The sequence below is a fragment of the Sinocyclocheilus grahami genome, unplaced genomic scaffold (genome assembly GCF_001515645.1).
Source record: "Sinocyclocheilus grahami isolate Dianchi unplaced genomic scaffold, SAMN03320097.WGS_v1.1 scaffold789.1, whole genome shotgun sequence".
Taxonomy (NCBI): domain Eukaryota; kingdom Metazoa; phylum Chordata; class Actinopteri; order Cypriniformes; family Cyprinidae; genus Sinocyclocheilus; species Sinocyclocheilus grahami.
This window is the reverse complement of record NW_015505968.1, coordinates 201,439-227,202: the sequence shown is the minus strand read 5'-3', so window position 1 is coordinate 227,202 and position 25,764 is coordinate 201,439. Positions and strand designations below refer to the sequence as shown.

Below are 25,764 nucleotides of genomic sequence, written 5' to 3'. Positions count from 1 at the left end.
ATTAATTACCCTTAAAAAAAGTCTCATTACTGTAATCAATAATAATAATAATAATAATAGTTATATGATGATGATGATAATTATTAAAACATCTTATTTAAACTGCAAAGTATTTACAGTATGTGTTATTGTAGTATTTGCTGATTAAAAACATTAATAATTACAGAAAAAAAAATTATAGTTTTTTTTCTGGAAAATAAATCACATCACCCTAAAAAAGTCTCATTACTTTGACCATTTATGATAATAATAATAATAATAATAGTAATAATAATAATACTTATTTTTAGTGCTTTGTGACATTATTTTCATGACAGCTAAGAATTATTAATAATAATAAATATTATTTAAATTGCAAAATAGTTGTACATCATGATAGCATTAGCTGTTAAAGCGGATTAAAAACATTAAATATTATAGAAAAAAGTACTCACTTTTTTCAGTAAATGGATAAATCACATTACCCTGGAGATGTGTCATTACTGTAATAATTCATGATGATGATGACAATAATAATAATAATTATTATTATTTTATGACAGTTAAGAATTATTATTATTATTTATTTATTCATCTTATTTATTTATTAATAAATAATTATTTATTCATCTTATTTAAATGGAAAATTACATCATGATAGTATGCTGATTAAAACATTAATTATTAAAAAATGGTATTACAGTAAGGAGAATCTAGTTCAAATCACAGAGAATAATTAGAAACACAAAATAAAACTTTAAATGCTTTGCCATAACGAAAATGAGGGCTCTTAACTGTATTGCACTGTAAAAAAAAAAAAAGTACTGTAAAAAATATTGTCAACTAAAGAACATTTAGTATCTATATTCAAAATATGATTTCTTATTTCTATTTTTTGTTTGATTTGCGGCGAGAATCACAGAACGTTCCAGGGATTCATTCAAAGTAAATGTGCAGCACTAAGTCTAAAACAGTCCAGCAGTCAGCCGCCTACACTGCAGCATCATTACTACGGTATCAGTAGCACTGCAGTGTGGAGAATGTGTGCTCGAAGGTGTCAGTGTGCGTCAAAATAATTATTTATTCATCTTATTTAAATGGAAAATTACATCATGATAGTATGCTGATTAAAACATTAATTATTAAAAAATGGTATTACAGTAAGGAGAATCTAGTTCAAATCACAGAGAATAATTAGAAACACAAAATAAAACTTTAAATGCTTTGCCATAACGAAAATGAGGGCTCTTAACTGTATTGCACTGTAAAAAAAAAAAAAGTACTGTAAAAAATATTGTCAACTAAAGAACATTTAGTATCTATATTCAAAATATGATTTCTTATTTCTATTTTTTGTTTGATTTGCGGAGAGAATCACAGAACGTTCCAGGGATTCATTCAAAGTAAATGTGCAGCACTAAGTCTAAAACAGTCCAGCAGTCAGCCGCCTACACTGCAGCATCATTAATACGGTATCAGTAGCACTGCAGTGTGGAGAATGTGTGCTCGAAGGTGTCAGTGTGCGTCACTGTGTGTGGACACTAAAACTAGGCTACATTAAAAGGACTTAATGAGGCCAGAGGTAAATGCCCACCTCCCTGTCCACAAGGGACATGTGTTCCTGCTTCAGGCCCTGTTCACCCTTCCACAAGCCACCTAACAGCTCCTCTTATATCGCTATGTATGTAGACGTTCCAGGGATTCATTCAAAGTAAATGTGCAGCACTAAGTCTAAAACAGTCCAGCAGTCAGCCGCCTACACTGCAGCATCATTAATACGGTATCAGTAGCACTGCAGTGTGGAGAATGTGTGCTCGAAGGTGTCAGTGTGCGTCACTGTGTGTGGACACTAAAACTAGGCTACATTAAAAGGACTTAATGAGGCCAGAGGTAAATGCCCACCTCCCTGTCCACAAGGGACATGTGTTCCTGCTTCAGGCCCTGTTCACCCTTCCACAAGCCACCTAACAGCTCCTCTTATATCGTTATGTATGTAGGTGAGTGCATGAACATTCGTGTATGTGGGCATGTTTCTGTCTCGCCTCAGTCCCTGCTGGAAAATCAACGTAAAACTATATGTAGCTGGTTTTACTTGGCTGGTCTGTGCTGGTTATTTAGGTTATTATCGGTTTCAATCTAACAGTCTGGTCTTGATGGTGGACCAGCTAGTCTACTGACTGGTAAACTTGATTTTGATCTGGTGAACCATTGTGCTCAAGCTTGTTATAGCGGACAGACTATCTTGGTTCAGAAACTTGCTACACTCTTAAAAATAAAGGTCTCAAAAGGGTTTTTCACAGTGACGGCATAGAAGAACCATTTTAGGTTCCCCAAAGAACCTTTCAGTGAACATTTTTTAAACCTTAATGTGTAGAACATTTTGAAAATCTAAAGAACCTTTTTGTGGAATGTAAAGATTCCAGAGATGTTAAAGATTCTTCATGGAAACATTAATGCCAATAAAGAACCTTTATTTTGAAGAGTGTAGTTACCAACACAGATGCTTATTAGGTGTATGTCTTTTGAAAATTAAGATCCTTTAACTCTTTTAAAGAGACAGCTCACCCAATAATGAAAATTCTGTCGTCAATTCTGTCGTTCATCTTCAAAACTCAAAATGTTTATTTGTTTTTTTTTAATTGAGGGACAGAAATCTCTCAGGTTCATTTGTGTTTTAAACAAAAGTCTTATGGGTTTGGAGCAACATGAAAGTGAGTAATTGACAACAGACTTTTTTAAATTTAGGGTGAACTGTCGCTTTAAGAGCTGGAGCGTACCATGCGTTCATAGGGGTCGTCGGTTTGAGCTGCTTTATCCAGCAGCTCTGTGTACTCCAGCTCCTCACACATGTGCTGCAGTGTGTTCAGGGGCTCATTCAGCTCCACTGGCATGGACACTTTCGACAGGTCTTTCCCGATGTTGTTCTTCAGGATGTTCCACAGGTTAATGTTGGAAGTGTCAGGGGCGGGAGCAGGGAGACATGTACGTCTACCGTTACGAAACGCACCACTGGCCAGATCACCATTAGGCACTGAGGGAGAAACACAAGGTTACTCATGGGTTACTGGGGTTGGACGATTATAGTTAACTGAAACTAAAGCTACATTTTTGATATGTGAAATAAAATAAACATTAACTGAAATAAAATCTTGGAGGTTACCTATTTTGTGTGCGTTCATGTTAAAATGTAAGACTATTTACTTCTTTGTGATATTTAATATAGTTATCTACTATATTACTGCTTTATTCAATGTAAATTACCAAGTTGTTTGTCTCCTCAGAGTTCTCCGAATTTACACTGACCTAGTCACCATAAATATAAAAGATTGTGCATATAAAGTTATTTATTTGCTTTATTCCTTAAGTATCATTGCTTTGGTGCAACGTAATCCAATTAATAAGTGTTTATATTGATATTTATCATATTCTCATAATCCTGTTCATATATATGATGACGACTCAGCACTATATAATAGACAAGGAGAATTCACAAATCCCTGCTATACATGCTAAATGCGCCATCAAAGGGCAATTTAAGTATTGCAGTCCACTATGAATTGTATTAGATGTATACTATCATGTATGTATGTTGTAATTATATTATAGTAATATGTTATTTATTTTTGATTTATTATATGTTTATTTCAGACCACACATACAAACAGTAAAGTCAGATCAATGTCCTGATCAGCACATATAGTTCAAACGTCCCTACAATTATGCTCAAGTAACAATGTCTACAATAGAATGATAGTGATACTTTCGTTAATACAAAACCAAGTCACAACTTCCCAAAATGTAAAATAAAATAAAAACTTGCATTTCGTATATAGAAATGATGGCATTATTTTCATGACACCCGTAATTCGACAGCATCTTACGTAAATTAAATTAAATGTAACTACTGTAACGTGAATATATGTGAATGTGATTAGTTTTCCTGAAAATGACATCAAAATACAAAATGCAAACAAAACAAAACAGAGGTAAAACAATTTATTAATTCAATATTTAAATAATTTTTTATATATTTTATATTTTGAGATTCACATTACAATAGTCATAATTTTACTTGATTTACATTAAATACTGTAGATAATAAACTGTATGCGCTTGTGAGAGGATTTGTCTTTCAGTTCATGTGTGTGTGTGTGTGTGTGTGTGTGTGTGTGTGTGTGTGTTCCTGGTATTTATCACGTTATGGGGACCAAATGTCCCCACAAGGATAGTAATACTAGTAAATTTTGACCTTGTGGGGACATTTTTTAGATCCCCATAAGGAAACAAGCTTATAAATCATACAGAATGAGTTTTTTTGAGAAAGTAAAAATGCACAAAGTTTCCTGTGAGGGGTAGGTTTAGGCGTAGGGTTGGTGTAGGGCAATAGCACATACAGTTTGTACAGTATAAAAACCATTACGCCTATGGAATGTCCCCATAAAACATGTGTGTGTGGTGTGTGTGTGTATGTGTGTGTGTTTGGATCTATTGGAGGGAGAGAGCATGTGCATGTTTGTTTGTTTGTGTGTGTGTACAAAAACAAACCTGTGTGTGTGTGTGTGTGCTTGGATCTATTGGAGGGAGAGAGCATGTGCATGTTTGCGTGTGTGTGTAACGCAAAGGTCATGTCTCCCATCAGGACGACGTCCTGCTCTAATGAATGGAACAAAACGAGGAGGAGGGAGAGCGATCTTACTCTGTCTGGAAACGTTATCTATGACGCTGGCGTTGTCCTCTGAAATGTTATCACTCACATCGCTGATGTAAGACTCGTCATCAGAGGCCTGAGAGAGAGAGAAAGAGATGATGTTACTCACTGTCTTTCATTTTGCGCAGTGCTGACTAACTGTAAAATGTGTGTGTGTGTGTAATGACCTACTGCAGTGCAGTGTGCAAATAAACAACACACTTAAACAAACAGATCATGCTTACATAGACGACACTGACAGCTGATAAATCCTAGCTGATAATTACAATGATTCACTTGAACTTGAATACATACAAGTCTGGACACATCTAATCATGCTTTATTATTATTATTTAAGTAATCAAAACTATGAAATAATACTCAATAATAAATAATACAGAATTATGTACTGAAACTCATATTTGAGTTGCTCTGTCACTGAGAAATGCTGGTTTCGATGTTTGCACTTATTTCTATAAAACATTTACTTAATCAGCTTGCTTCTTCATTAACTGTAGAAATTACACACAAAAATCTATTTCAAATAAATGGCCTTCTTTTGAACTTTCAATTAATCAAAGAATCCTAAAAAAACTTGGTATAATGGTTTCCACAAAAATATTAAACAGCACAACTGTTTTCAACATTGATAATAATCATTTTCAACTTTACCATCACAGTTATACATTTGTAAAATATATTCAAATAGAAAACAGTTATTTTAAATTGCAATAATATTTCACAATAGTACTGTTTTACTGTATTTTCATCAAATAAATGCAGCCTTGGTGAGCAGAAGAGACTTATTTCAAAAACATTAAACGATCTTGCTTCACCTTCTGCATTCAGCAGCACGTCTTTAACATTATCACACAGTTCTCACCTCATTCTCTGATGAACTAGCGGACAGAAGCACCTCTTGAGCATCGAAGAACTCAGACACTGACTCTGACATGGAGAGTCTGCTCTCATTGGACACCTGCTGAGAGAGAGGGATGCCCACTTGGAGCGGGTCACCTGCCTACAAAACACACAAACATACACGATTAAAGGATTTCACGGTTACTTCTGTGTATTTTTAGAGCTAAAATTGCTCACAGGCAGCCACTTGTACTGAAGGCCACTGCACAAAGATATACAACCTGATGTGAGGAGCAGAAAAAGCTGAAGGATTTAAATCTTGTAGAAAGTGAAAGCCTTGAATCACAATGTCTGCTGCCAATAGTGAAACACATGGTTGATCAGTACGAGCAGCTATCTCGTGGGACTCAACATGTCTAATGATAGCTCTGTTTGGTTGTATTGCAGCCAAAGTGTACGAGGCCAGAGTACTGAGTGTGACTTTCTATCTGAATCATCCTTTAAAGACCCAAACAAGAGCAAATGTAAGATGTGAGATTTTAAGCTTAAACAGTGAATGGATGATCAACCCTGTAGCTCCATGCCTTTTTAGGGTCTTCTCAACTGTAAAAAGGGATATCCTGACCAGCCTATTTTCCAAACAATTTCCAAGCCGCAGTGTCATTCACATGAAACACATTTCATTGTTAGGAACTCAAATGGTTCAGAGCAGAGGAATATCAGACCTCGTCTGGACTGCTGATGATGTTCACACTGACGACCTGGTCAGACAGAACCGACTCAGAGTGGATTCGGTTCAGACGGGTCTTGAGCTCAACATTCTGGGACAAGGCCTACACAACAGAATCATCCATAACAAGTGAGCAGACGAGTGTATGAAGGGTCATCTGATTCTAAATGTACACTATTGTTCAAAGTCGGTCAGATTTTTAAATGTTTTTTAAAAGGATTCTCTTCTGCTCTCCAAGGCAGCATTTATTTGATCAAAATACAGTAAGAACAGTAATACTGTACACTACTATTACAAGTTAAAATAACTGTTTTCTATTTAAACAAATTTTTTTAATTAGTGCTGTCAAACGATTAATCGCGATTAATCGTATCCAAAATAAAAGTATATATATGTGTATAAACAAAACATATTTTTCTTAAATATATACATGCATGTGTGTGCATTTATATATACATAATAAATATACACAGTGCACACACATATGTTATATTATATAAACAAAAACTTTTATTTTGGATGCGATTAATCGCGATTAAACGTTTGACAGCACTATTTAAAATGTAATTGTCAAACGATTAATCGCGATTAATCGTATCCAAAATAAAAGTATATATATGTGTATAAACAAAACATATTTTTCTTAAATATATACATGCATGTGTGTGCATTTATATATACATAATAAATATACACAGTGCACACACATATGTTATATTATATAAACAAAAACTTTTATTTTGGATGCGATTAATCGCGATTAATCGTTTGACAGCACTATTTAAAATGTAATTAATTTCTGTGATGCAAAGCTGAATTTTCAGCATCATTACTCACTTACTCACTGAATAAAAATATACATTTTCTTTGAAAAAATATCTTACTGACTCCAAACTTTTGAACAGTAGTGTAAAAGTCTGTTAAATGTCATGACGTAAAGTCTTACCAAAACCATAAAGCAATGAATGAAGTCATATGCATATTGTGTAAATCTACACAAATAAAAGGTGAACTCTGTTTTTGTTGATTATAACAGTAACAGCGTGTGGTGGGCGGAGCTGACCTGTGACAGGGAGTGGCGGAGGGTTATAATCTGATTTGATTGGCCGGTCTGCTCCTGTTGCAACAACACCTGTTTAATCTTCTCTTTCTCTATGGCCACCGTGTTGAAGGCAGACTTCAGAAGAGAGTGCACTGCAACAAACACACAAGTTCATGCTGAGTACTTTTTACGACACCACCAGGCTTTGTCTTCGGGTCAGAGCCTGTGGCCTGGACCTGTAGCACACTATAACTCAAGAACAACTGTTCACCTTTTGTTTTTCAGTGTGTAACTGACTGCCTGAAGCAGTGTTTCCAACATATCTCAGTGAACCAAAAAAAAATTGGTCCTGACTACATACTAATCAAAACGATCCTTGTTTATGGTTTGTAATACCTGTAACACTTCAGTAACAGTCACAGATTCAGAAAGTTCCCAAAACTTTGAGTTTGTGAGTCATTAAAAAAAAAAAAGATCACAATTTAAAAACTTTTTTTTTTTTTACTATGGCAATGTAGATCCAGTGACTAGTGGTGCATGAATGCTTTGTTCACCTTTTTGCGCAATTATGCAGAAATCTTCCTGCAGTTTGATGTAGTCACTGGCGCTGTCGATACTGCCAGTCAGAAGTGTGACCGGGGTTTGAAAATCAGCCAACTCTGCACATAGGTTTGGATTAGAGGAGTGGAGACGCACTTGAGACATACTTGCACTCAGGGGAACCTGAAACACACACACAAACTACAGTGAGATAGAAGTGATCCCAGACACAACCCCGCAACATGGGCCTCCGAACACAAGGAGGGCAAACAGTCTCTCTTAGAGCTGAGTGATTCCGTCGACTGAGGAAAAACCCAACTGGGGACATCTGAAGTCTAGAGTGGATGAGTGTAGTTGAGTTAGATTTCAGTAAAGAGTTCACCGACACACAAAAACACACATAAGGCCAAGCAGTGTAAAGTTAAGCGCACAGGTTAACAGTGAAATGGAGTTAATTCATACATCAGCACATGACAACATGTGAACCATCAGCATGCATTAACATGTTATGAATTCAAATAATCAAAAGAACAACCACATAGTCCTATTAGGTCAACACAGGCTGTGTATGTGTATGTTTAAAGTGCTTAGTTGAAAGTAGAGTTGGTTTGAGTCAGAACAAAACCCCATCATTCAGAGCTGATGACATCCAGTTTGTTTTAAAACATTGTTAAATCGCTTTTTTTCTTGCTGCGACTGTATGCTTCGAATTTAAGATCACATTCTGTTCTCTTTTGGTCAACTCACTCAACATCTCATTATGGTACAGTACATGCAACTGTGTGGCCTTTCATGAAGCTTTAGGCCATATCCACACGTACATGGGTATTTTTAAAAACACCAAAGTGTTTTTCCTTCTTCGGTTTTTAAAAAAATCTCCGTCCACATGAAAACGCAAATGCATGCTATGAAGCACTGTCCAGAGCATTCCAAACCAACAGGTGGCGATATAATCTCAACCGTAAAGCCATGTTGGCCAATCAGAAGCCTGAAAAAGTTTCCAGTAGGCAGAGATAACAGCGCAGGCTCCGACATCACAAGCCAAAAATTGTCTACATAATAGCACTGCAACCGGAGTAGGGCTGTGCGATTAATTTGAAATTGTCATAAAATCGCGATTTGAGCATGCGCGATTTCTAAAACGCTTTACAGCACGATTTTCCACGGCCCCGACCTCCCGCAGTATGCTATCCGAACCATTCAGAATGCAGCGCACCTAAATGGAGCACGAGAACAGAACAGACTGGGCGGGCATACAAACGTAACGCCAGGTTCACACACTTCGTCTGAGGTGCGTATTTTGTCCACGCCCATGTTAACGGATCAGAGCGTTAACACTGCATGCGATTGTGGTCCGGCAGTGCGCTCCAGGAGCACGGAGTCTATTTCTACTGTGCTGCGCGCGCTTAATTAAAGTGACAGCACATTATTTGTGGTAAAAATTAACATGGATTGACACGGAAATTTAATAATTACACCATAAATGCATATAATTAAAGTCTACTGTTTCACAGACAACACATGGCTTTTTGGCTAGATTTAAAACAAGGAAAAGTGCACTTTTAGATAAACAACGCAATAATAGATGGCACTCGCTGTGGTAGTCTATGAAAGATTGTATTACTGTACTGTGATAAGAGAATCACAATGCTGAAAAAGCATTTTCAGAAACAACATTTGGATTTGAAATCAAAATAATGGATAAATGTTGTGTTTGTGGTAAACAGCCGCGGATCAGGAGCAGACTGCAAACGCGTCCTGTGCGAAAGCAAAATGAGTCCGTGCTGCTTCTGCACCGCATACACATACTGTATACGCACTGCAGACGGAGTACGTGTGAACTTGGTGCAACAAATCTAGTTCAACATTTTGTTACACCTTTACTTAGGGATTATGTTACAGCTTCTTAATAAAGCTCTAATTGGTTTTATTTTGGAAATATGTTTCAAATTCACACTGAATGCATTTATGACTGTAAAGCATGTATGTGTGTGTCAAAATCATAATTAAAATCGAAATCGCAAAATTGATCAAAGAAATCGCGATAGCTTTTTTTTGTCCATATAGCACAGCCCTAAACCAGAGTTTTTGAAAATCTTCACCCTGGCAGGCATTTTCAAAAATGTTCAGTTTCAGTGACCTGGCGCTGCGTTTGCGTGTGGACGAACGGCCAAACCGGTAGAAAAAGCGGCGGTTTTAAAAATAACCGCGTTCGTGTGGACAGGACCTATACACTACCACACCTTTAGGCCACTGGTCAGTGCACTCAGGCACTGGTTCCTAACCCCACAACTCTGTACATTCTGCATGGTTATCTAATCAAGCACACCTGAATCAACTCATCAGCTCATTAGTGGAGACTCCAATACCGGAAATGGGTATGTGTGACAAACTGCATAGGCTCAGCATTTAATTAAAAAATTTTCCCACTTGTACAATCTACACATGTCCTCAGCACACATTGTTCAACCATCCAGAGAGAGAAATTTAGAGTTACCATATATTTGGCAGTCAATTTTGACAACTTTAGGAGGGTAAAATACCTTTTTGGTCTTCAGTCCTTTAGAGAATTGGGTTCACCCTCTCACCTTGTCTGAGGACCAAGAAGCAGGGTTGTTGTCGGGGGGGGGGGACACTGTTTGGGGCACGGGGCCCATTAACTCAAAAATGTTCAGTTTCAGTGACCTGGCGCTGCGTTTGCGTGTGGACGAACGGCCAAACCGGTAGAAAAAGCGGCGGTTTTAAAAATAACCGCGTTCGTGTGGACAGGACCTATACACTACCACACCTTTAGGCCACTGGTCAGTGCACTCAGGCACTGGTTCCTAACCCCACAACTCTGCACATTCTGCATGGTTATCTAATCAAGCACACCTGAATCAACTCATCAGCTCATTAGTGGAGACTCCAATACCGGAAATGGGTATGTGTGACAAACTGCATAGGCTCAGCATTTAATTAAAAATTTTTCCCACTTGTACAATCTACACATGTCCTCAGCACACATTGTTCAACCATCCAGAGAGAGAAATTTAGAGTTACCATATATTTGGCAGTCAATTTTGACAACTTTAGGAGGGTAAAATACCTTTTTGTTATTATTTTTTATATGGCTTTAACAAACAAGGTTTATAATAATCGGTGTACCTCATAGACAAGGGCGGGCAACTCTGGCCCTCGAGGTCCACTGTCTTACAGAGATTAGCTTCAACCTTATTCAAACACACCTGAACAACCTATTCAAGGTCTTCAGGATTACTAGAAAGTTACACATAGGTGAGTTTGAGCAAAACATTCATGGCTTCCATAAAGAAGGCTACCTCCAAATGGGATCTCATCATCTGTCTGGTGTGCTTAGGCACTAAACATACTAAGGCCGTGCTAATGCTGTTGATTACTTGCTCTCATTACCACAAACTCCCTCCAACGGTGCGTTGTAGAACAGCAGTCATTATGCAGGATTTCCGGCAAGACACCTTACAGGCGGGAGGCATGACTGCATTGATGGGTCAGTGAGGTGAGGTCTTCAGTCCTTTAGAGAATTGGGTTCACCCTCTCACCTTGTCTGAGGACCAAGAAGCAGGGTTGTTGTCGGGGGGGGGAACACTGTTTGGGGCACGGGGCCCATTAAGATCCTCTATTCATTGGTCCCAAGTTTGTCCTGGTCAGCGTGAATCTAAGTGGCAACTCTATCAAGAAGGAATTAGGCATTTTCCCTGTTCTGGATCTGGAGCTCTGAACAGTTATTTCAGAATTCAAATGGCAAGGATTTGTGTATCGACATTCAGAATCTTTGAATTCTGTACATAGAAAAAAATATTTATCTCTACAGATCTCAAGGATGGATATTTACACATCCTCCTTAATCTCTTACAAAACATTTCTACATCATTTTATACTTACAAGAACTGTGGTTGGTCATAATCCTAGAGAAAATTTATCTTTGGCAAAGTTTGTGTGCATGGGGCTTCAAGGATCAAGCATCCATGTTGAAACAGAAGAGGATAAGATTTCAACATAGCTTGAACCAGTTCAGTCTGAGGACATTGGTGTCCTTTCGTCTTTGAGTCTGTAAAGCATTGGTCATAGCAGTGGTACAGTTAGGACTACTTATTAGAGAGACTTTCAGAGATGGATGACTTCTCTGAAGTTGACTTCCTGCAGACATTTATGCAGATAAGCATGAGTGTCAGCTCGATGCCTAGAGCATTGTACATTTGGAGGAACAAGAGTCTGGTTCAATTGTTCAATGATAGGATGAACCACAATGTTCACCATGACAGACACATTTATGCATGACTGGGGACATGACATCTTTCTCTCTGAAGTGTGCATATCAACTATGTCGAACTCTGCACTGTTTATTAGGCTTCTCCACTATGGCCAGGGAATCCACGGTTAGTGGAAAAATTGTGAATGTTAAAATATATTTAATTTCTCTGGTACAATGCAAGTTATTTCACCAACATCCACAATATCTAAATATTTGTACTTAGGATTCCAATCCAAGCTCATTTGGCATGTTTCTGAATGTCACTGACACAATTCTGAGGCCTTGAGCTAATTTTATTAGGTTGTTACTTGACTGTAAAACCTTGTTGACACCAGATGTAAGCCTAGGGGTGTCATGGTACACAGAAGTGTGTGTACACAGAAGGTTCGGTATGTACCTCAGTTTTGGGTTCACGGTTTGATATGAGTTTGGTACAACAGGAAATTTATTTTTTCATTTATTTTGAGCAAACATTAGTGCTACATTCATGCAGCATGAGCAGTTGTTTTTGACTTGGATTGTATAATTTCAAGCAAAAACAGAATGGTCTGACTGCAGATTTGTGAACTTATGCTATATAAGACACCTGCACAAAACAAAAACAGCAGATGGGCAGAATGAAAATGCAGATTTATTCTCTGACAGCAGGTGGCGCTTATGGAACAGCAGCGATACTGTGGTAAAACAAAGCAGCTGCACTTATAAACACTACTTTAATATGCATTATATGGAGGTAAGAGGAAAAGAAAATGCCTTCGAAACATTTCTGAAGACGGTCAGTTCCTCTCAGAGATGCATTCATATAAACCCCCAGATGTTTGTCTTCATATTTCGTGAACAGTGAGCTTGATCTGCCTGTTACAGTACTTTCTCCTCTTTACAGACTTCATAAAAATTCCACACAAATTACATTTTGGGAAATGATTGCAATGCAGTTTGTGTGCAATTCTGGAATCGGCCACCAACAGAAAACTGATGCCCAGTTCTATTTTTGATGTACTCCGCATTAATTTTGGGATTTCCGCTTGTATGCTTTCATTGTAGACAGCCTATAGCGGTCATGTAGACCACATGTATAAGAAAAGCCGATACTTCTGTTATTATGCTCTATTAGACATTCCTGGATCAGAGGAGCTGGATTCATTCAGGCTTTGAATCAAGGGTGTACCATTCCTGTCTGGCTACTAAGCAGATGATTTCATCATGGAATTTCAAGAGGGTGGATATCAAGACTGTTTAGAAGATTCTCAATAGAAGATATGTTTACTGGTAGACTGGGCTTTACATGTTGGCGAAATTTTATAGCCTAGAACTCAATAAAGCCAGAAGCAGGATCTTGAAGAGAAGGGATAGTTCACCCTAAAAAGAAAGGATTTTACACATTATATCTTTTTGTGGGTTGGACATATGCAGTTGGCCTTATTTTAAAATCATAACAAATGGAAGTTTGCCATATCCGACAGTGAGATGTCAAGCGAGTGGCCTAAAAGAGAACTACTGGTTACAATTGTAACCCCAGTTCACTAAGGAAGACCTTACTAAATGGACCACTTGTCATCGGCTTACAGAAGAGCTGGACTTGAATGAGTTGAGTCTGTGCAGTAGTTTATGTGGAAAGAGGCAGGGCCAGTGATCTAAACGTGTGATGGAATAGAGATTCAAGGACTGCCATCCAGATGTGTGTCCCATGATAGACTACAAAGTCCCATATCGCTCTCATGTCTCTCAGTGAACTTGGGTTACAACAATAACCTAAAGATATTTCTAAAAAGATCACACTGACATAATGTTTTGCAGAGACATTGTAAAGCAGCACTGCATGCAAGGGGTTGAGAGACTGCAGGATGGTGATGTCATGGTGTAACACCAAGATAACATCACAGTGAAGGTTCTGCTTACTTTAGCACTGTGTGACTGGGGAAGTGACTGGACCTGGGGGTGAACACAAGAGCCAGATACACATCTTACATCTCAAGAGTTACTCATGCACACACCCCATTAACATGTCAACACCACAGAAAACCTTTCCAATTCATTACAGATGACCTTATTAGGAAATGAAAACAAGTAAGGTGTATCAACAGCATATGTGGATCTGTAAAGTATCTGTCAAGTGTTTTGACACTCCGTTTAAAAACAAGCAAAAATTGGTTTTACAGTAATGCACATAAGATGAAAGTCTACGGGCAGACATTCTTTTGAACAACACAATTTCACACGTGCAACTTTAGTATCAAATGTCTTATCTTACACATAACCTTAATTTGTTGTGTTTGTTCATTCTTAATTACAGTGACATGCGAAAGTTTGGGAACCCCTTGCAGAATCTGAAAATGTGAATATTTTTTTCAAAATAAGAGAGATCATACAAAATGCATGTTATTTTTTATTTAGTACTGTCCTGAGTAAGATATTTTACATAAAAGATGTTTACATTTAATCCACAATAAAAAAATTGCTGAAATTATTAAAATAACCCCATTCAAAAGGTTCTTAATACTGTGTGTGGTTACCTGGATGATCCACGACTGTTTTTTTTGTTTTGTGATGGTTGTTCATGAGTCCCTTGTTTGTTCTTAACAGTTAAACTGAGCACTGTTCTCCAGAAAAATCCTCCAGGTCCTGCAGATTCTTCAGTTTTCCATTTTGCATATTTGAACCCTTTCCAGCAGTGACTGTATGATTTTGAGATCCATCTTTTCACACTGAGGACAATTGAGGGACTCAATGTTCAAACATTCACTGACGCTCCAGAAGGAAACATGACGCATTTGACTCATTAAGAGAGAGTCAAACTTTTTTGGTAAATTGTACTTAATTTGTCTTCCAGGAAACATGCAAGTATCTTCTGTTGCTTCCGAAGGGCAGTCCTTAAATGGAAAAAAAATTATATTTCAACAAAATAAGAATCTTCATCCTATTCAAAAGTTTTCGGCTCTTAATGCATCGTGTTTCCTTCTGGAGCATCCGTAAATGTTTGAACACAGTATTCTCTCTTATTTTGTTAAACTTATTCACATTTTCACAGATTCTGCAAGGGGTTCCCAAACTTTTGCATGCCACTGTAATGATCCAAATAAATGACTCATTCAAACAAAACATTTATGAGGGAATGAAACAGAAATGACCAGTCCCATTCACTCGCACTCTCTTGTCTGTAGTGATCCATTATAAATGGAAAATTCCTTTAAACTATGGGCGATATGCTGTTAAAGGTCTAGAAACATTTTATAATGAATCCACTGAGTCAAATGTCAGGCCTTCATAGTTAGACCGCAGCAGGCAGTGTCCTCTGATGCTATGGCTGAGGTTAAGGACTGCAATAATGAGGTTGTTCAGAGGGTAAGTGGTTATGCGTGTGTGCGTGAAGGTTAAGAAAACTGCCACACACTAAACTCTCTCAGCTGCGGTCGCTGCTGCATTGAGACTGTGTGGTAATTTCAGTGAATCAGATGCTAATATAATGCAGACAGTGCAATAAATTATTTATAGCTAGTAGTAAATTCCTCTCAGTGTTGATTGTGGGTGTTGTGAAGATGTACCTGCTGTTGCAATTTTGCATCTTTGCTGACACTTTTAGTCCTCCATCTTCTGCTGACTCGTTTTTCTTTCTTTGTCAAATCTACACAGTTACTCTAAATTACATGGACACATACACACACGCAAATCAAAGTGATGAGAGGGTTAATAGCAGAAAACTGAAGCACTGAATCCATTGGCAGTGACAACAGAAAATAAGATGTTGTAAATGTATGAGGAGTTTTGATTTCATAAGCAGAGGTGTTGAGAATGACATCAGTGAAAATATTGAAGGAAGATCGTGTTGTAGTGTCGGAGGGGTTGAAATTAGTTTGAAAGTTAGGGATGTCTGAATTATGTAAAGCTGCTGTATATATTATAGAGCTGCATTACACTCTCAACCAATTCCCAATATAGCTATGCCGAGCGATTTCTTTTACTTCATTGACAACTCAATGAAAAGTTTGCACAATGCTAAACTGTCTGGCAGGATATTAATATAAACACATGTGAATGTAAACAGACAGGACAAAGGATCAGATAGGTGCCAGAACGATATTTTATATTATTTTTTTTTTTTTTCACGTGTGTGTTAAGCGAATGTGACAATACAGATGGGACAAAACATCAGATACTGTTGGTGTCAGAACCTGTGAATAGGTTTACAGTGTAAGTGCAGCCAAAGAGAAACACAAACTGTCTGCAACACAATCTGTACAAATATACTAGACACCTAGAAGCTGTGTGTCTGTGTGTGTCTGTGTGTGTGTGTGTGTGTGTGTGTGTGTGTGTGTGTGTGTGTGGATATACCTTCATGTCGATGAAGTTGGGAGCTGACTGTGTCCTTTGTAAGATCTCCAGACTTTGCAGCAGTTGACTCAATTCTAAAAGACTAGACTGGCAGTAGGCAAGTTCTGAAATGCAAACACAAAATGTAATTTATTCCTGTGATCAAAGCTGATTTTTCAGCATCATTACTCCAGTCTTCAGTGTCACATGATCCTTCAGAAATCATTCTAATAAAAACATTTATTATTATTATTATTATTATTATTATTATTATGTTGAAAACAGTAAGAGTAATTTTTTTTCAGGTTTCTTTGATGAATAGAAAGTTCATAATAACAGCTTTTATCTGAAATAGAAATCTTTTGTAACATTATAAATGACTTTATCATCCCTTTTGATCAATTTAAAGAATCCTTGCTAAATAAAAGAATACATTTCTACAATTTCTAAAATAAATAAATAAAAATTACACTGACTCCAGGCTTTTGAATGGTATAGTGTATAATGTTACAAAAGTTTTTTTTTAATTTCAGATAAATGCTGATCTTTGGATCTTTCTATTCATCAAAGAATCCTGAAAAAAATGTACTCAACTGTTTGAAATGTTATTAATAATAATAAATGTTTCTTGAGCAGCAAATCAGCATATTAGAATGATTTCTGAAGGATCGTGTGACACTGAAGACTGGAGTAATGATGCTGAAAATTCAGCTTTGATCACAGGAATAAATTACAATTTAAAATATATTCAAATAGTAAAAATATTTCACAATATTACTGATTTAGCTGTATTTTGGATCAAATAAATACAGGCTTGGTGAGCAGAAGATAATTATTTAAAAACATTAAAAATCTTACAGTTCAATTATTATTAATTTTTTAATTTACTTTATTTTTTGTGGTAAAATGTGGCACTGATATCTTCTTGACAGGTTTTGTGACCTATAAAATAAAATCTCAATTATTACAAATGAATTGTGTGTTACCTTCTGCACACTTGTCCATCTCCTCCGACTCCTGTAACCAGGCTGCCACTTTACTCTGTCCATTACTACAGGATGGTGGCAGCTGCCAGGAAAGACTACTTGGTTTACCCTGCTGAAAGGGCACATACACACACACGTATTTACACAGCTGTCTGAATGAAGCTTGACATTGATTTATATTGTTGTTAAAGTCGACATGAAACGGCATTTGCCACCCATAATGCTTCCATTGGGAACTGGGAGGGTGAAAAATGGCTGTTACATGCCATATTCAAATAGTAAAAATATTTCACAATATTACTGATTTAGCTGTATTTTGGATCAAATAAATACAGGCTTGGTGAGCAGAAGATAATTATTTAAAAACATTAAAAATCTTACAGTTCAATTATTATTAATTTTTTAATTTACTTTATTTTTTGTGGTAAAATGTGGCACTGATATCTTCTTGACAGGTTTTGTGACCTATAAAATAAAATCTCAATTATTACAAATTAATTGTGTGTTACCTTCTGCACACTTGTCCATCTCCTCCGACTCCTGTAACCAGGCTGCCACTTTACTCTGTCCATTACTACAGGATGGTGGCAGCTGCCAGGAAAGACTACTGGGTTTACCCTGCTGAAAGGGCACATACACACACACGTGTTTACACAGCTGTCTGAATGAAGCTTGACATTGATTTATATTGTTGTTAAAGTCGACATGAAACTGCATTTGCCACCCATAATGCTTCCATTGGGAACTGGAGGGTGAAAAATGGCTGTTACATGCAAGAATGGAGCTAGAACTTAATATGAATAAATTGTGTGCAATAAGAAAGGAAAATGCATTTTTAAAAAGCATAAAAAATAAACAGGGTCAAACTTGATTTCATGCTGAGTTTTAATTACTTTATAATTACTACAGACAAAAACATAAACACACAAACAGAAGACAAGAATGACCTTGTTTTTGTGTGCGCTGGAAGGGGTGTTCTGGGGTGACTCTGCGCTGGCAGACGGAGGGAAGGTCCGTAATGAAGCATCACGAGGAGAGCGAACAATCTCGTTCTGACGGAACAAACGATGGTGACGCAGCTTGCACACCCAGATGTCAAAAACATCTGGAGACTTCACCTTGAAGGAGAAAGAGATAGAGACAGAGTTAGGAGACAGCCAGTTCACAGCATCAAAAATAAATGAAAACAGTTTCCAAGACAGATTTAATGTGACCTTTACATAACAAAAAGATTAAAAAGAAATAAAAATAAACCCCTGAGACATAAAAGTGCCTGAAGCTGAAGAAACGCTGCTTCTCTCCACATTATTTCAATGAATGCACATACAGATCAAGCAAATCACAGACCTTCAGATGGTAAATGTGTTCTTCTGTGTCCAGATCTATGCGGCGAGCTCTTTTCTTGATGGACATCACAGACAGACCCACATCTATACTGCCGTGAAGCTTTCCTTTCTGAATCTGAAACAAACACACACACAATATCATTTAATCCTCATCTTCTGCTCAATGAGTTTTTTTCTTCTGCTGAACACAAAAGAAGATATTTTGAAGAATGTTGGAAACCAAACAGTTGCTGGTCCTCACTGACTTTCATAGCGTGGGGAAAAAAAATACTATGGAAGTCAATGGGGACCAACAACTTTCTTCAAAATATCTTTTGCTCAGCAGAAGAAAAAAAAACCTCATACAGGTTTGGAACAACATGAGGGTGAATAAATGAAGACAGAATGTTCCTTTTTGGGTGAACTATCTCTTTAATGTGCATTTCTAAGTAAAAGGTGTGTTTCCACACACACATTCACGCTGTCCTTGTTGCGTCAGTGCTTAGTGATGTTTCTGCTGCCGAGTCTGAGCTCATCTGAGTCACGCTACAGCGAGAGCAGGCAGCCAATCACGGCTCACCGTCTCTCTCTGACCAACCTACACAACTCATCATTATTATTCACAGAGCAGCGCAGCAAGCACTCTACAGGAAGCCCTTTAAAAGAAACTCACATCTACAGGAGATTTGGAGTACTTCAGGATCCCGTTGTCTAAAATGAAAAATCGCTGTGTAGAAGACAAGAGAAAAAAAAACTGTATTAATCTAAATAATATTTACTGTAAATACATATTGTAAGAAATAAAGCATGAAATATAAGTAAAACATTGTTTATTAACAAAATAAGATTGTTGGTCTTTATGCTGGTCTCCTAGCCTGGCAAAGCTGGTTTTCAGCTTGTTTATCTTGTCTTGTAATCTGGCCAGCTGTCAAGCTCCAAAAACAGCACCGAAACCAGCCTGACCAGTGGAAACCAGCTGGTGGAAGTCATTTCCAACCTTGTGCCAGCCCTTTAGAGGCCATTTCCTCTTCTTCAGCATAAAACCTTCATGTTTCTCTGGCCTCTGGATATGAGTTTGCCCAATCCTTAGCCCCTCGATGATTTCCCAACTATCCGTCTCCTACAAAGGGAAAAAATTTAGATGAAAACAGTATGAATATGAATAAATTAACATACACAATGAAGTGTAGTAGCAGCCACATTAGTTTGTGTGTGTGTGTGTGTGTGTGTGGGGGGGTATGTATATATTCCTTTATACATATAATCAGCATTTTGGCATAAACAAAGGCATTCTGATTCTGATTCATTCAAATTCCAGTTATTGGAATATTCCTTTATACATATAATCAGCATTTTGGCATAAACAAAGGCATTCTGATTCTGATTCATTCAAATTCCAGTTATTGGAATATTCCTTTATACATATAATCAGCATTTTGACATAAACAAAGGCATTTCTTCCTGTTATTTTCTCATCCTCTTACTATTGATTAGGATTTATTCTGCACAATAATTGAATCAACTAAACAATTCTCATTTATGTCTTTAACAATGACATTAAAAAGAACAAAATGCAAAAAACGAAACAAAATGCAGGCTAGGGATGCAACGGATCACATACCTCATGTATGGAATCATATTACGGATTTTCAGTTGCGTTTGGATCCAATATTACGATACACATCCAATTTTTGTGTTTATGTTCACTTTACCAATTGTGTTCACGTGAATACTTGTCTTCTTCAGTAGCGTGTCCACTGTTTGTGGAGAGTGCTGTGTCATTATTTGAATAAGCTCCCACTTTGTTGAACGTCAGTCTATTATAGTAATTTCATTGATTTAGCTGCCTCGCCTCGTAAGTAACAACTGTGGATGGGTGTTGCACATGTCCAGCAGTCCCTTCCTGCCTAAGTGGGCAGTTCTTAGCTGTAATTGGCTGTGGATCAGACTTTATTATTATGTCTATCTATCTATCTATCTATCTATCTATCTATCTATCTATCTACATACTGCAATCAAATTATTTTTTTTATTATTAATATTATTAGTGTTGTTTTTAATTATGTTTTTATGCTTCTAAATCCAATCATCTGTGTTTTTCTGTCAATATGGGGTGCTGTGTGTACATTAATGAGGAAAAAAAATTAACTTAAATGATTTTAGCAAATGGCTGCAATATAACAAAGAGTGAAAAATTTGAGGGGGTCTGAATACTTTCCGTACCCACTGTATATCAGTGTGAATCAAACTATTTGCAGATTTTCAGTCCCTAACCGAATAGTTCATTCCCACTTGAAAGCGATGACGTTTTGTATGACTTGATTCCTCTTGGATCTTGTTGGTTTGATTTTACAGCTTAGAACTCTTCTTTGATGAGTTTTTTTTAATCCTCATGGACAAAACGAATAGGAAAAATATGGTAACACAACAGAATGAACACATATTCACTATTAACTAAGAGTGTTCCCTGAACAAACTCCTAATTGGCTGCTTATTAATGGTTAGTTAGGTAGGTACACTCTTAAAAATAAAGGTGCTTCAAAAGGTTCTTCAAGCGATGCCATAGAAGAACCATTTTTGGTTCCACAAAGAACCATTCAGTCAAAGGTTCTTTAAAGAACCATCTCTTTCTTAGCTTTTTATAATCTGAAGAACCTTCTTTCACCACAAAGAACCATTTGTGAAACAGAAAGGTTCTTCAGATGTTAAAGGTTCTTTATGGAACCATTTAGACAAAAAGGTTCTTCTATGGCATCGTGAAGCACCTTTATTTTTAAGAGTGTAGTTGTTAAGTTTAGGTGGAGTCAGGGATCTAAAATATGGTCATGCAGAATAAGCATTAGTGTGTGCTTTATATGTTTTTTTCTAAACAATAATTATACCTGTAACAGATATAACACACTTTAAAAGAACATACTGAATGTAATGTTTTTGGACACTTTAACTGAATGTTAAAATGAAATGAAAATGTGTTATAGTTTAAATTTATATTAAATGCAGATGTTGTTGTTTTTGTTTTTTTGACACACTTTTGGTTCAAGTGTGCTGCCAAATGTAGTGACAAACATTTACAGTAAACTAAAATATACTTTAATGTCATTTATACTGAAACTTGCATGTAATGTATTTAAATAAATTTGTAATTACACATTTGTAATGATGAAATTGCAATTTAGTGCAATTAAAGTATATTAACTTTAAATGCAATATCAAATAACTCACTACAGGTAAAATTATAATCAAGTACTTCACATGTGCTTTTGTATGTTAGTCAGTACATCAAAATAAGTGTACCTCAAAGCACAACAAAACATTATTAAAATACAATTTCAAATAAAACTTTTAATTTGACTTTATTATTTAAAGGTATTTTAAGAAACTGTCATGAATGTGTACTCTCTTTAAGGACACTTAGGTGGCCTTTTATTTCATTGATATTATCTGTAAGTACAGCTTTTTATTAAAATATACATTTAGGAATTTGAAGTACACTACAAGTGCACATTAAATACAATGAAGCAGACTCCTTGTTACAAGGATAGCTAGTCAAATGCACCTGGAAAAAGTGCTTCAGTTGTTATAATTGGAACTGGGAACCCTAGGCTTGTGCTGTACATGAGATGCACTGTACAAACGTGCACGTGCTTTGAGGAGGAAAGTATAATGTTATGTTGTTTTGGACATCCTGTGAGTACAGTGTAACCATGAGTGTGAATGTGTGTCCTACTGAATGTGTTACAGTCTCTGCATGTGTCTTCCTGCTAGGGATGCATGCTATTGAATTTTTGCCGATATCCGATATGCCGATATTTTTCAACACATTTTGGCCGATAGCCGATACCGTTATATTTCCTTTTGTTTGGAAACAACACCAAGTCTCTCCTGTGCAAAGGTTATAGACAAATTATTTTTGATTGATTAGTTTCTAATAAAAACTTTTTGATTGGTTAGTTTCTAACAAAAACTTACTTGTTAGGATTAAATAAGCAATAATGAAGTTATTTTATAATGAGAGTACATTGAAAGCTTTAAAAATAACTATAAATCAACTATTAAATCAACCACTGCATTATTTGTTTCAGACAGATGCAGAGGTAACCTTAACATTTTATTTGTAGATTTAACATTTGTAGATGGTCTAAATCGAAAGAGTAAAAGATGTAAAAATTCTGAAAATCTTTTAGAGCTCCCTGTATTTAAGTTCTCATAGTTTGAAATATATATATATATATATATATATATATATATATATATATTACACATTAATGAATAAATCTATATATAAAATTAATAAACAAGTGTCATGTTTGTGATTTTTATTCATGTAAGCTATATCTAAACATACTTGTGATTTTATGACATCAATTACTGCTTTATTTATTCAGAAACACATGTAGTATCTTGATGCTATTTGTGTATTTTACTTTAATTTTATTACAAGTAGGCCAACAGCGCCCCCTTATATGTTCTCATAGTGTGATATATATATATATATATATATATATATATATATATATATATATATATATATATATTACACATTAATGAATAAATCTATATATAAAATTAATAAACAAGTGTCATGTTTGTGATTTTTATTCATGTAAGCTATATCTAAACATACTTGTGATTTTATGACATCAATTACTGCTTTATTTATTCAGAAACACATGTAGTATCTTGATGCTATTTGTGTATTTTACTTTAATTTTATTACAAGTAGGCCAACAGCGCCCCCTAAATAAATAAAAGGCCTTACCGAACAGGCATTAGGACCCGGGGAGGGTTAGGGTTATGAATCACCATTCAGGCAAAAGTTCGCTTCAAGATTGACCACACCACTAATGTGATCTTATTGCTACACCCGAAACACATGTGAGTTATTTGTCTTATCGGATGACAAGACATATCGGCATGATTTTTCCTATCGGGCCGATGCCGATGTTTATATTTTAAGCCATTATCGGTTGATTCCGATAATGTTCCGATAATCTTGTGCATCCCTACTTCCTGCAGCAGTATTGATTAGTCATGCAGTATGGAGAGACTCTGACCAGCTTAATTAGACCCAAAGGAACACACACACACACACACACACACACACACACACACATCTTGATGGTCCGATGCTACAGTTGTGTGAGACAGTTTTAGAAAAGCTGTTTCAAGTGTGGGCACAGTTACAAGTGAGATAACAGGATACATCTGTACTGGCCTTCCCACACAAACATGCTTAGCAAGCACTCTGGGGAAAACACAAACACTGCACACGCACATTTATAATTTAAGGGCTTCCATCCCTCCTCTAGCACATTAACTGAGCCGTGGGAGCCCGGGGGGAGACACGGGGAAACACGCACCATAAGGTCAAATCGCCACGTGAAGTGCTAATGTTTCTATCAGCTACTAATTCGCCATTTTCCCTCCACAAGAGCTTCACACACTGATAAATGAAACCTGCACTGAGCACAACTAACATCTCAATGATTTGACTGATATACTGAACTGAAAGCACAAACTCGTTTATTGATCTGTTTTTCTCTCTATGGTTTTAGGTCTTGTCACAGTTTACACAAAATTCTCCATCAGCTACACACACACAGGTTTGTTTTTGTGAAAAGTGGGGACATCCCATAGGCGTAATGGTTTTTATACTGTACAGACCGTATATTCTATTGCCCTACACCAACCCTACCCCTAAACCTACCCCTTACAGGAAACTTTGTGCTATTTCAGATTTTCAATACACTCCATTCTGTGTGATTTATAAGCGTTTTGAAAAGTGGGGACATGGGGTAATGTCCTGAAAAGTCACCTTCTCCTTGTAATACCTATGTCATACCTTTGTCATTATACAAATTTATGTCCTCGTTTGTCACAAAAACGCGCACGCGCGCACACACACACACAGTCAGTGTGAAAGTGTGAAACACATCTGATATTGTAGCAGGAGCAGACTCTCTGGAGACGGTCCAGTAAGGTTGTCTGCAGTTAATGAAGCAGGCCTCAGTGTTTATTTTTACTCTTTCTCACCTTCACAGCTCTAACTCCTCTAGATTGAAAGTGAAGGTGGGCAAATGTGGAAAAAGTCTGAGAGATTATATTTACATGATATGCAATCAATGTATCAATACAAAAAAGTGATATCTATGGCTCTCAAATGTACAAAGCCCCGCACATGACATGCAAAAGATAAAGTATATATTGTGGCCACAAATTAAGAATTTGTTCTAAGGCTGGGAGATATGGCCAAAATAAAAGGATCATCATAAAATCTTTCATTCAATATCAATAATTATCATGATAAAAGTTTAAAGGCAGATTTTTGCTGAAAGCTGTATAGAAACCAGCCAGATAATTGTGGTTTTAAACTACTATTTTTAGAACATGCAGGTGTGTTTAATTAGGGTTGGAGCTAAACTCTGTAGGACACCGGCCCTCCAGGACCGAGTTTGGACAGCCCTGATCTACTCACTAGTCGCTTTCACAGCATTGTTGTGATTATAATCATGCTCGTGCAAACTATTTTAACTCAAACCAATGCCGTTGCCCTTCTCTCTCCCACATTGCTTCAGGCTCTACTGTATACTAGTGCCCTATGAAATCTGTATAATTTTTCTGGATTCCGTTTTAATGGTTTAATAATCAAGCTTTAGTAATGAAAAAAAAAAGTCTAATCAGTTGAAAACATTAAACTGATACAATTTAACAATAATTTATTAAAAGTTAAACAAAAATTAAACTTTCAGTGCTTTATGAAACCTGTTATTTTTTTTTTTTTTTTCAGTTTTTTCCCGATTTTTGTTTTTCATTAAAACATTTTCTGGATTCCATTTTAATGGGCTACTGTTTTGTTATTAGTTTAAGTATTTGCTATTGACTGTTCAAATGCGGAGTTTTGCACATCGTGTGTGCGTGCGCGCGCGCGTGTGTGAGAGAGAGAGGGGGGGGGGGTCACATCACAGAGTCAGCTGCCTTAACCGGGGCTTGTGGTCTGCACACATACCAGCTTCAATACCGTGTCTGTTCAGCG

The 25,764-nt window shown here is 36.6% G+C and overlaps 1 protein-coding gene across 1 annotated transcript in view; it reads right to left on the bottom strand.

The window, feature by feature from the left end:
• Window positions 1-25,764, bottom strand: part of LOC107561719 (oxysterol-binding protein-related protein 6) — a 57,016-nt gene that overhangs the window by 29,837 nt on the left and 1,415 nt on the right. Inside the window, exons 2-15 of the mRNA XM_016246193.1 lie at window positions 19,729-19,851; window positions 19,405-19,458; window positions 18,754-18,867; window positions 18,354-18,524; window positions 17,916-18,024; window positions 16,442-16,545; window positions 15,655-15,747; window positions 14,012-14,044; window positions 7,854-8,022; window positions 7,321-7,451; window positions 6,253-6,360; window positions 5,550-5,687; window positions 4,676-4,763; window positions 2,757-3,010 (exon numbers count right to left, since the gene is read on the bottom strand). Coding sequence (XP_016101679.1) covers window positions 2,757-3,010; window positions 4,676-4,763; window positions 5,550-5,687; window positions 6,253-6,360; window positions 7,321-7,451; window positions 7,854-8,022; window positions 14,012-14,044; window positions 15,655-15,747; window positions 16,442-16,545; window positions 17,916-18,024; window positions 18,354-18,524; window positions 18,754-18,867; window positions 19,405-19,458; window positions 19,729-19,851 — 1,689 coding nt within the window. The remainder of the gene's footprint in view (window positions 1-2,756; window positions 3,011-4,675; window positions 4,764-5,549; window positions 5,688-6,252; window positions 6,361-7,320; window positions 7,452-7,853; window positions 8,023-14,011; window positions 14,045-15,654; window positions 15,748-16,441; window positions 16,546-17,915; window positions 18,025-18,353; window positions 18,525-18,753; window positions 18,868-19,404; window positions 19,459-19,728; window positions 19,852-25,764) is intronic.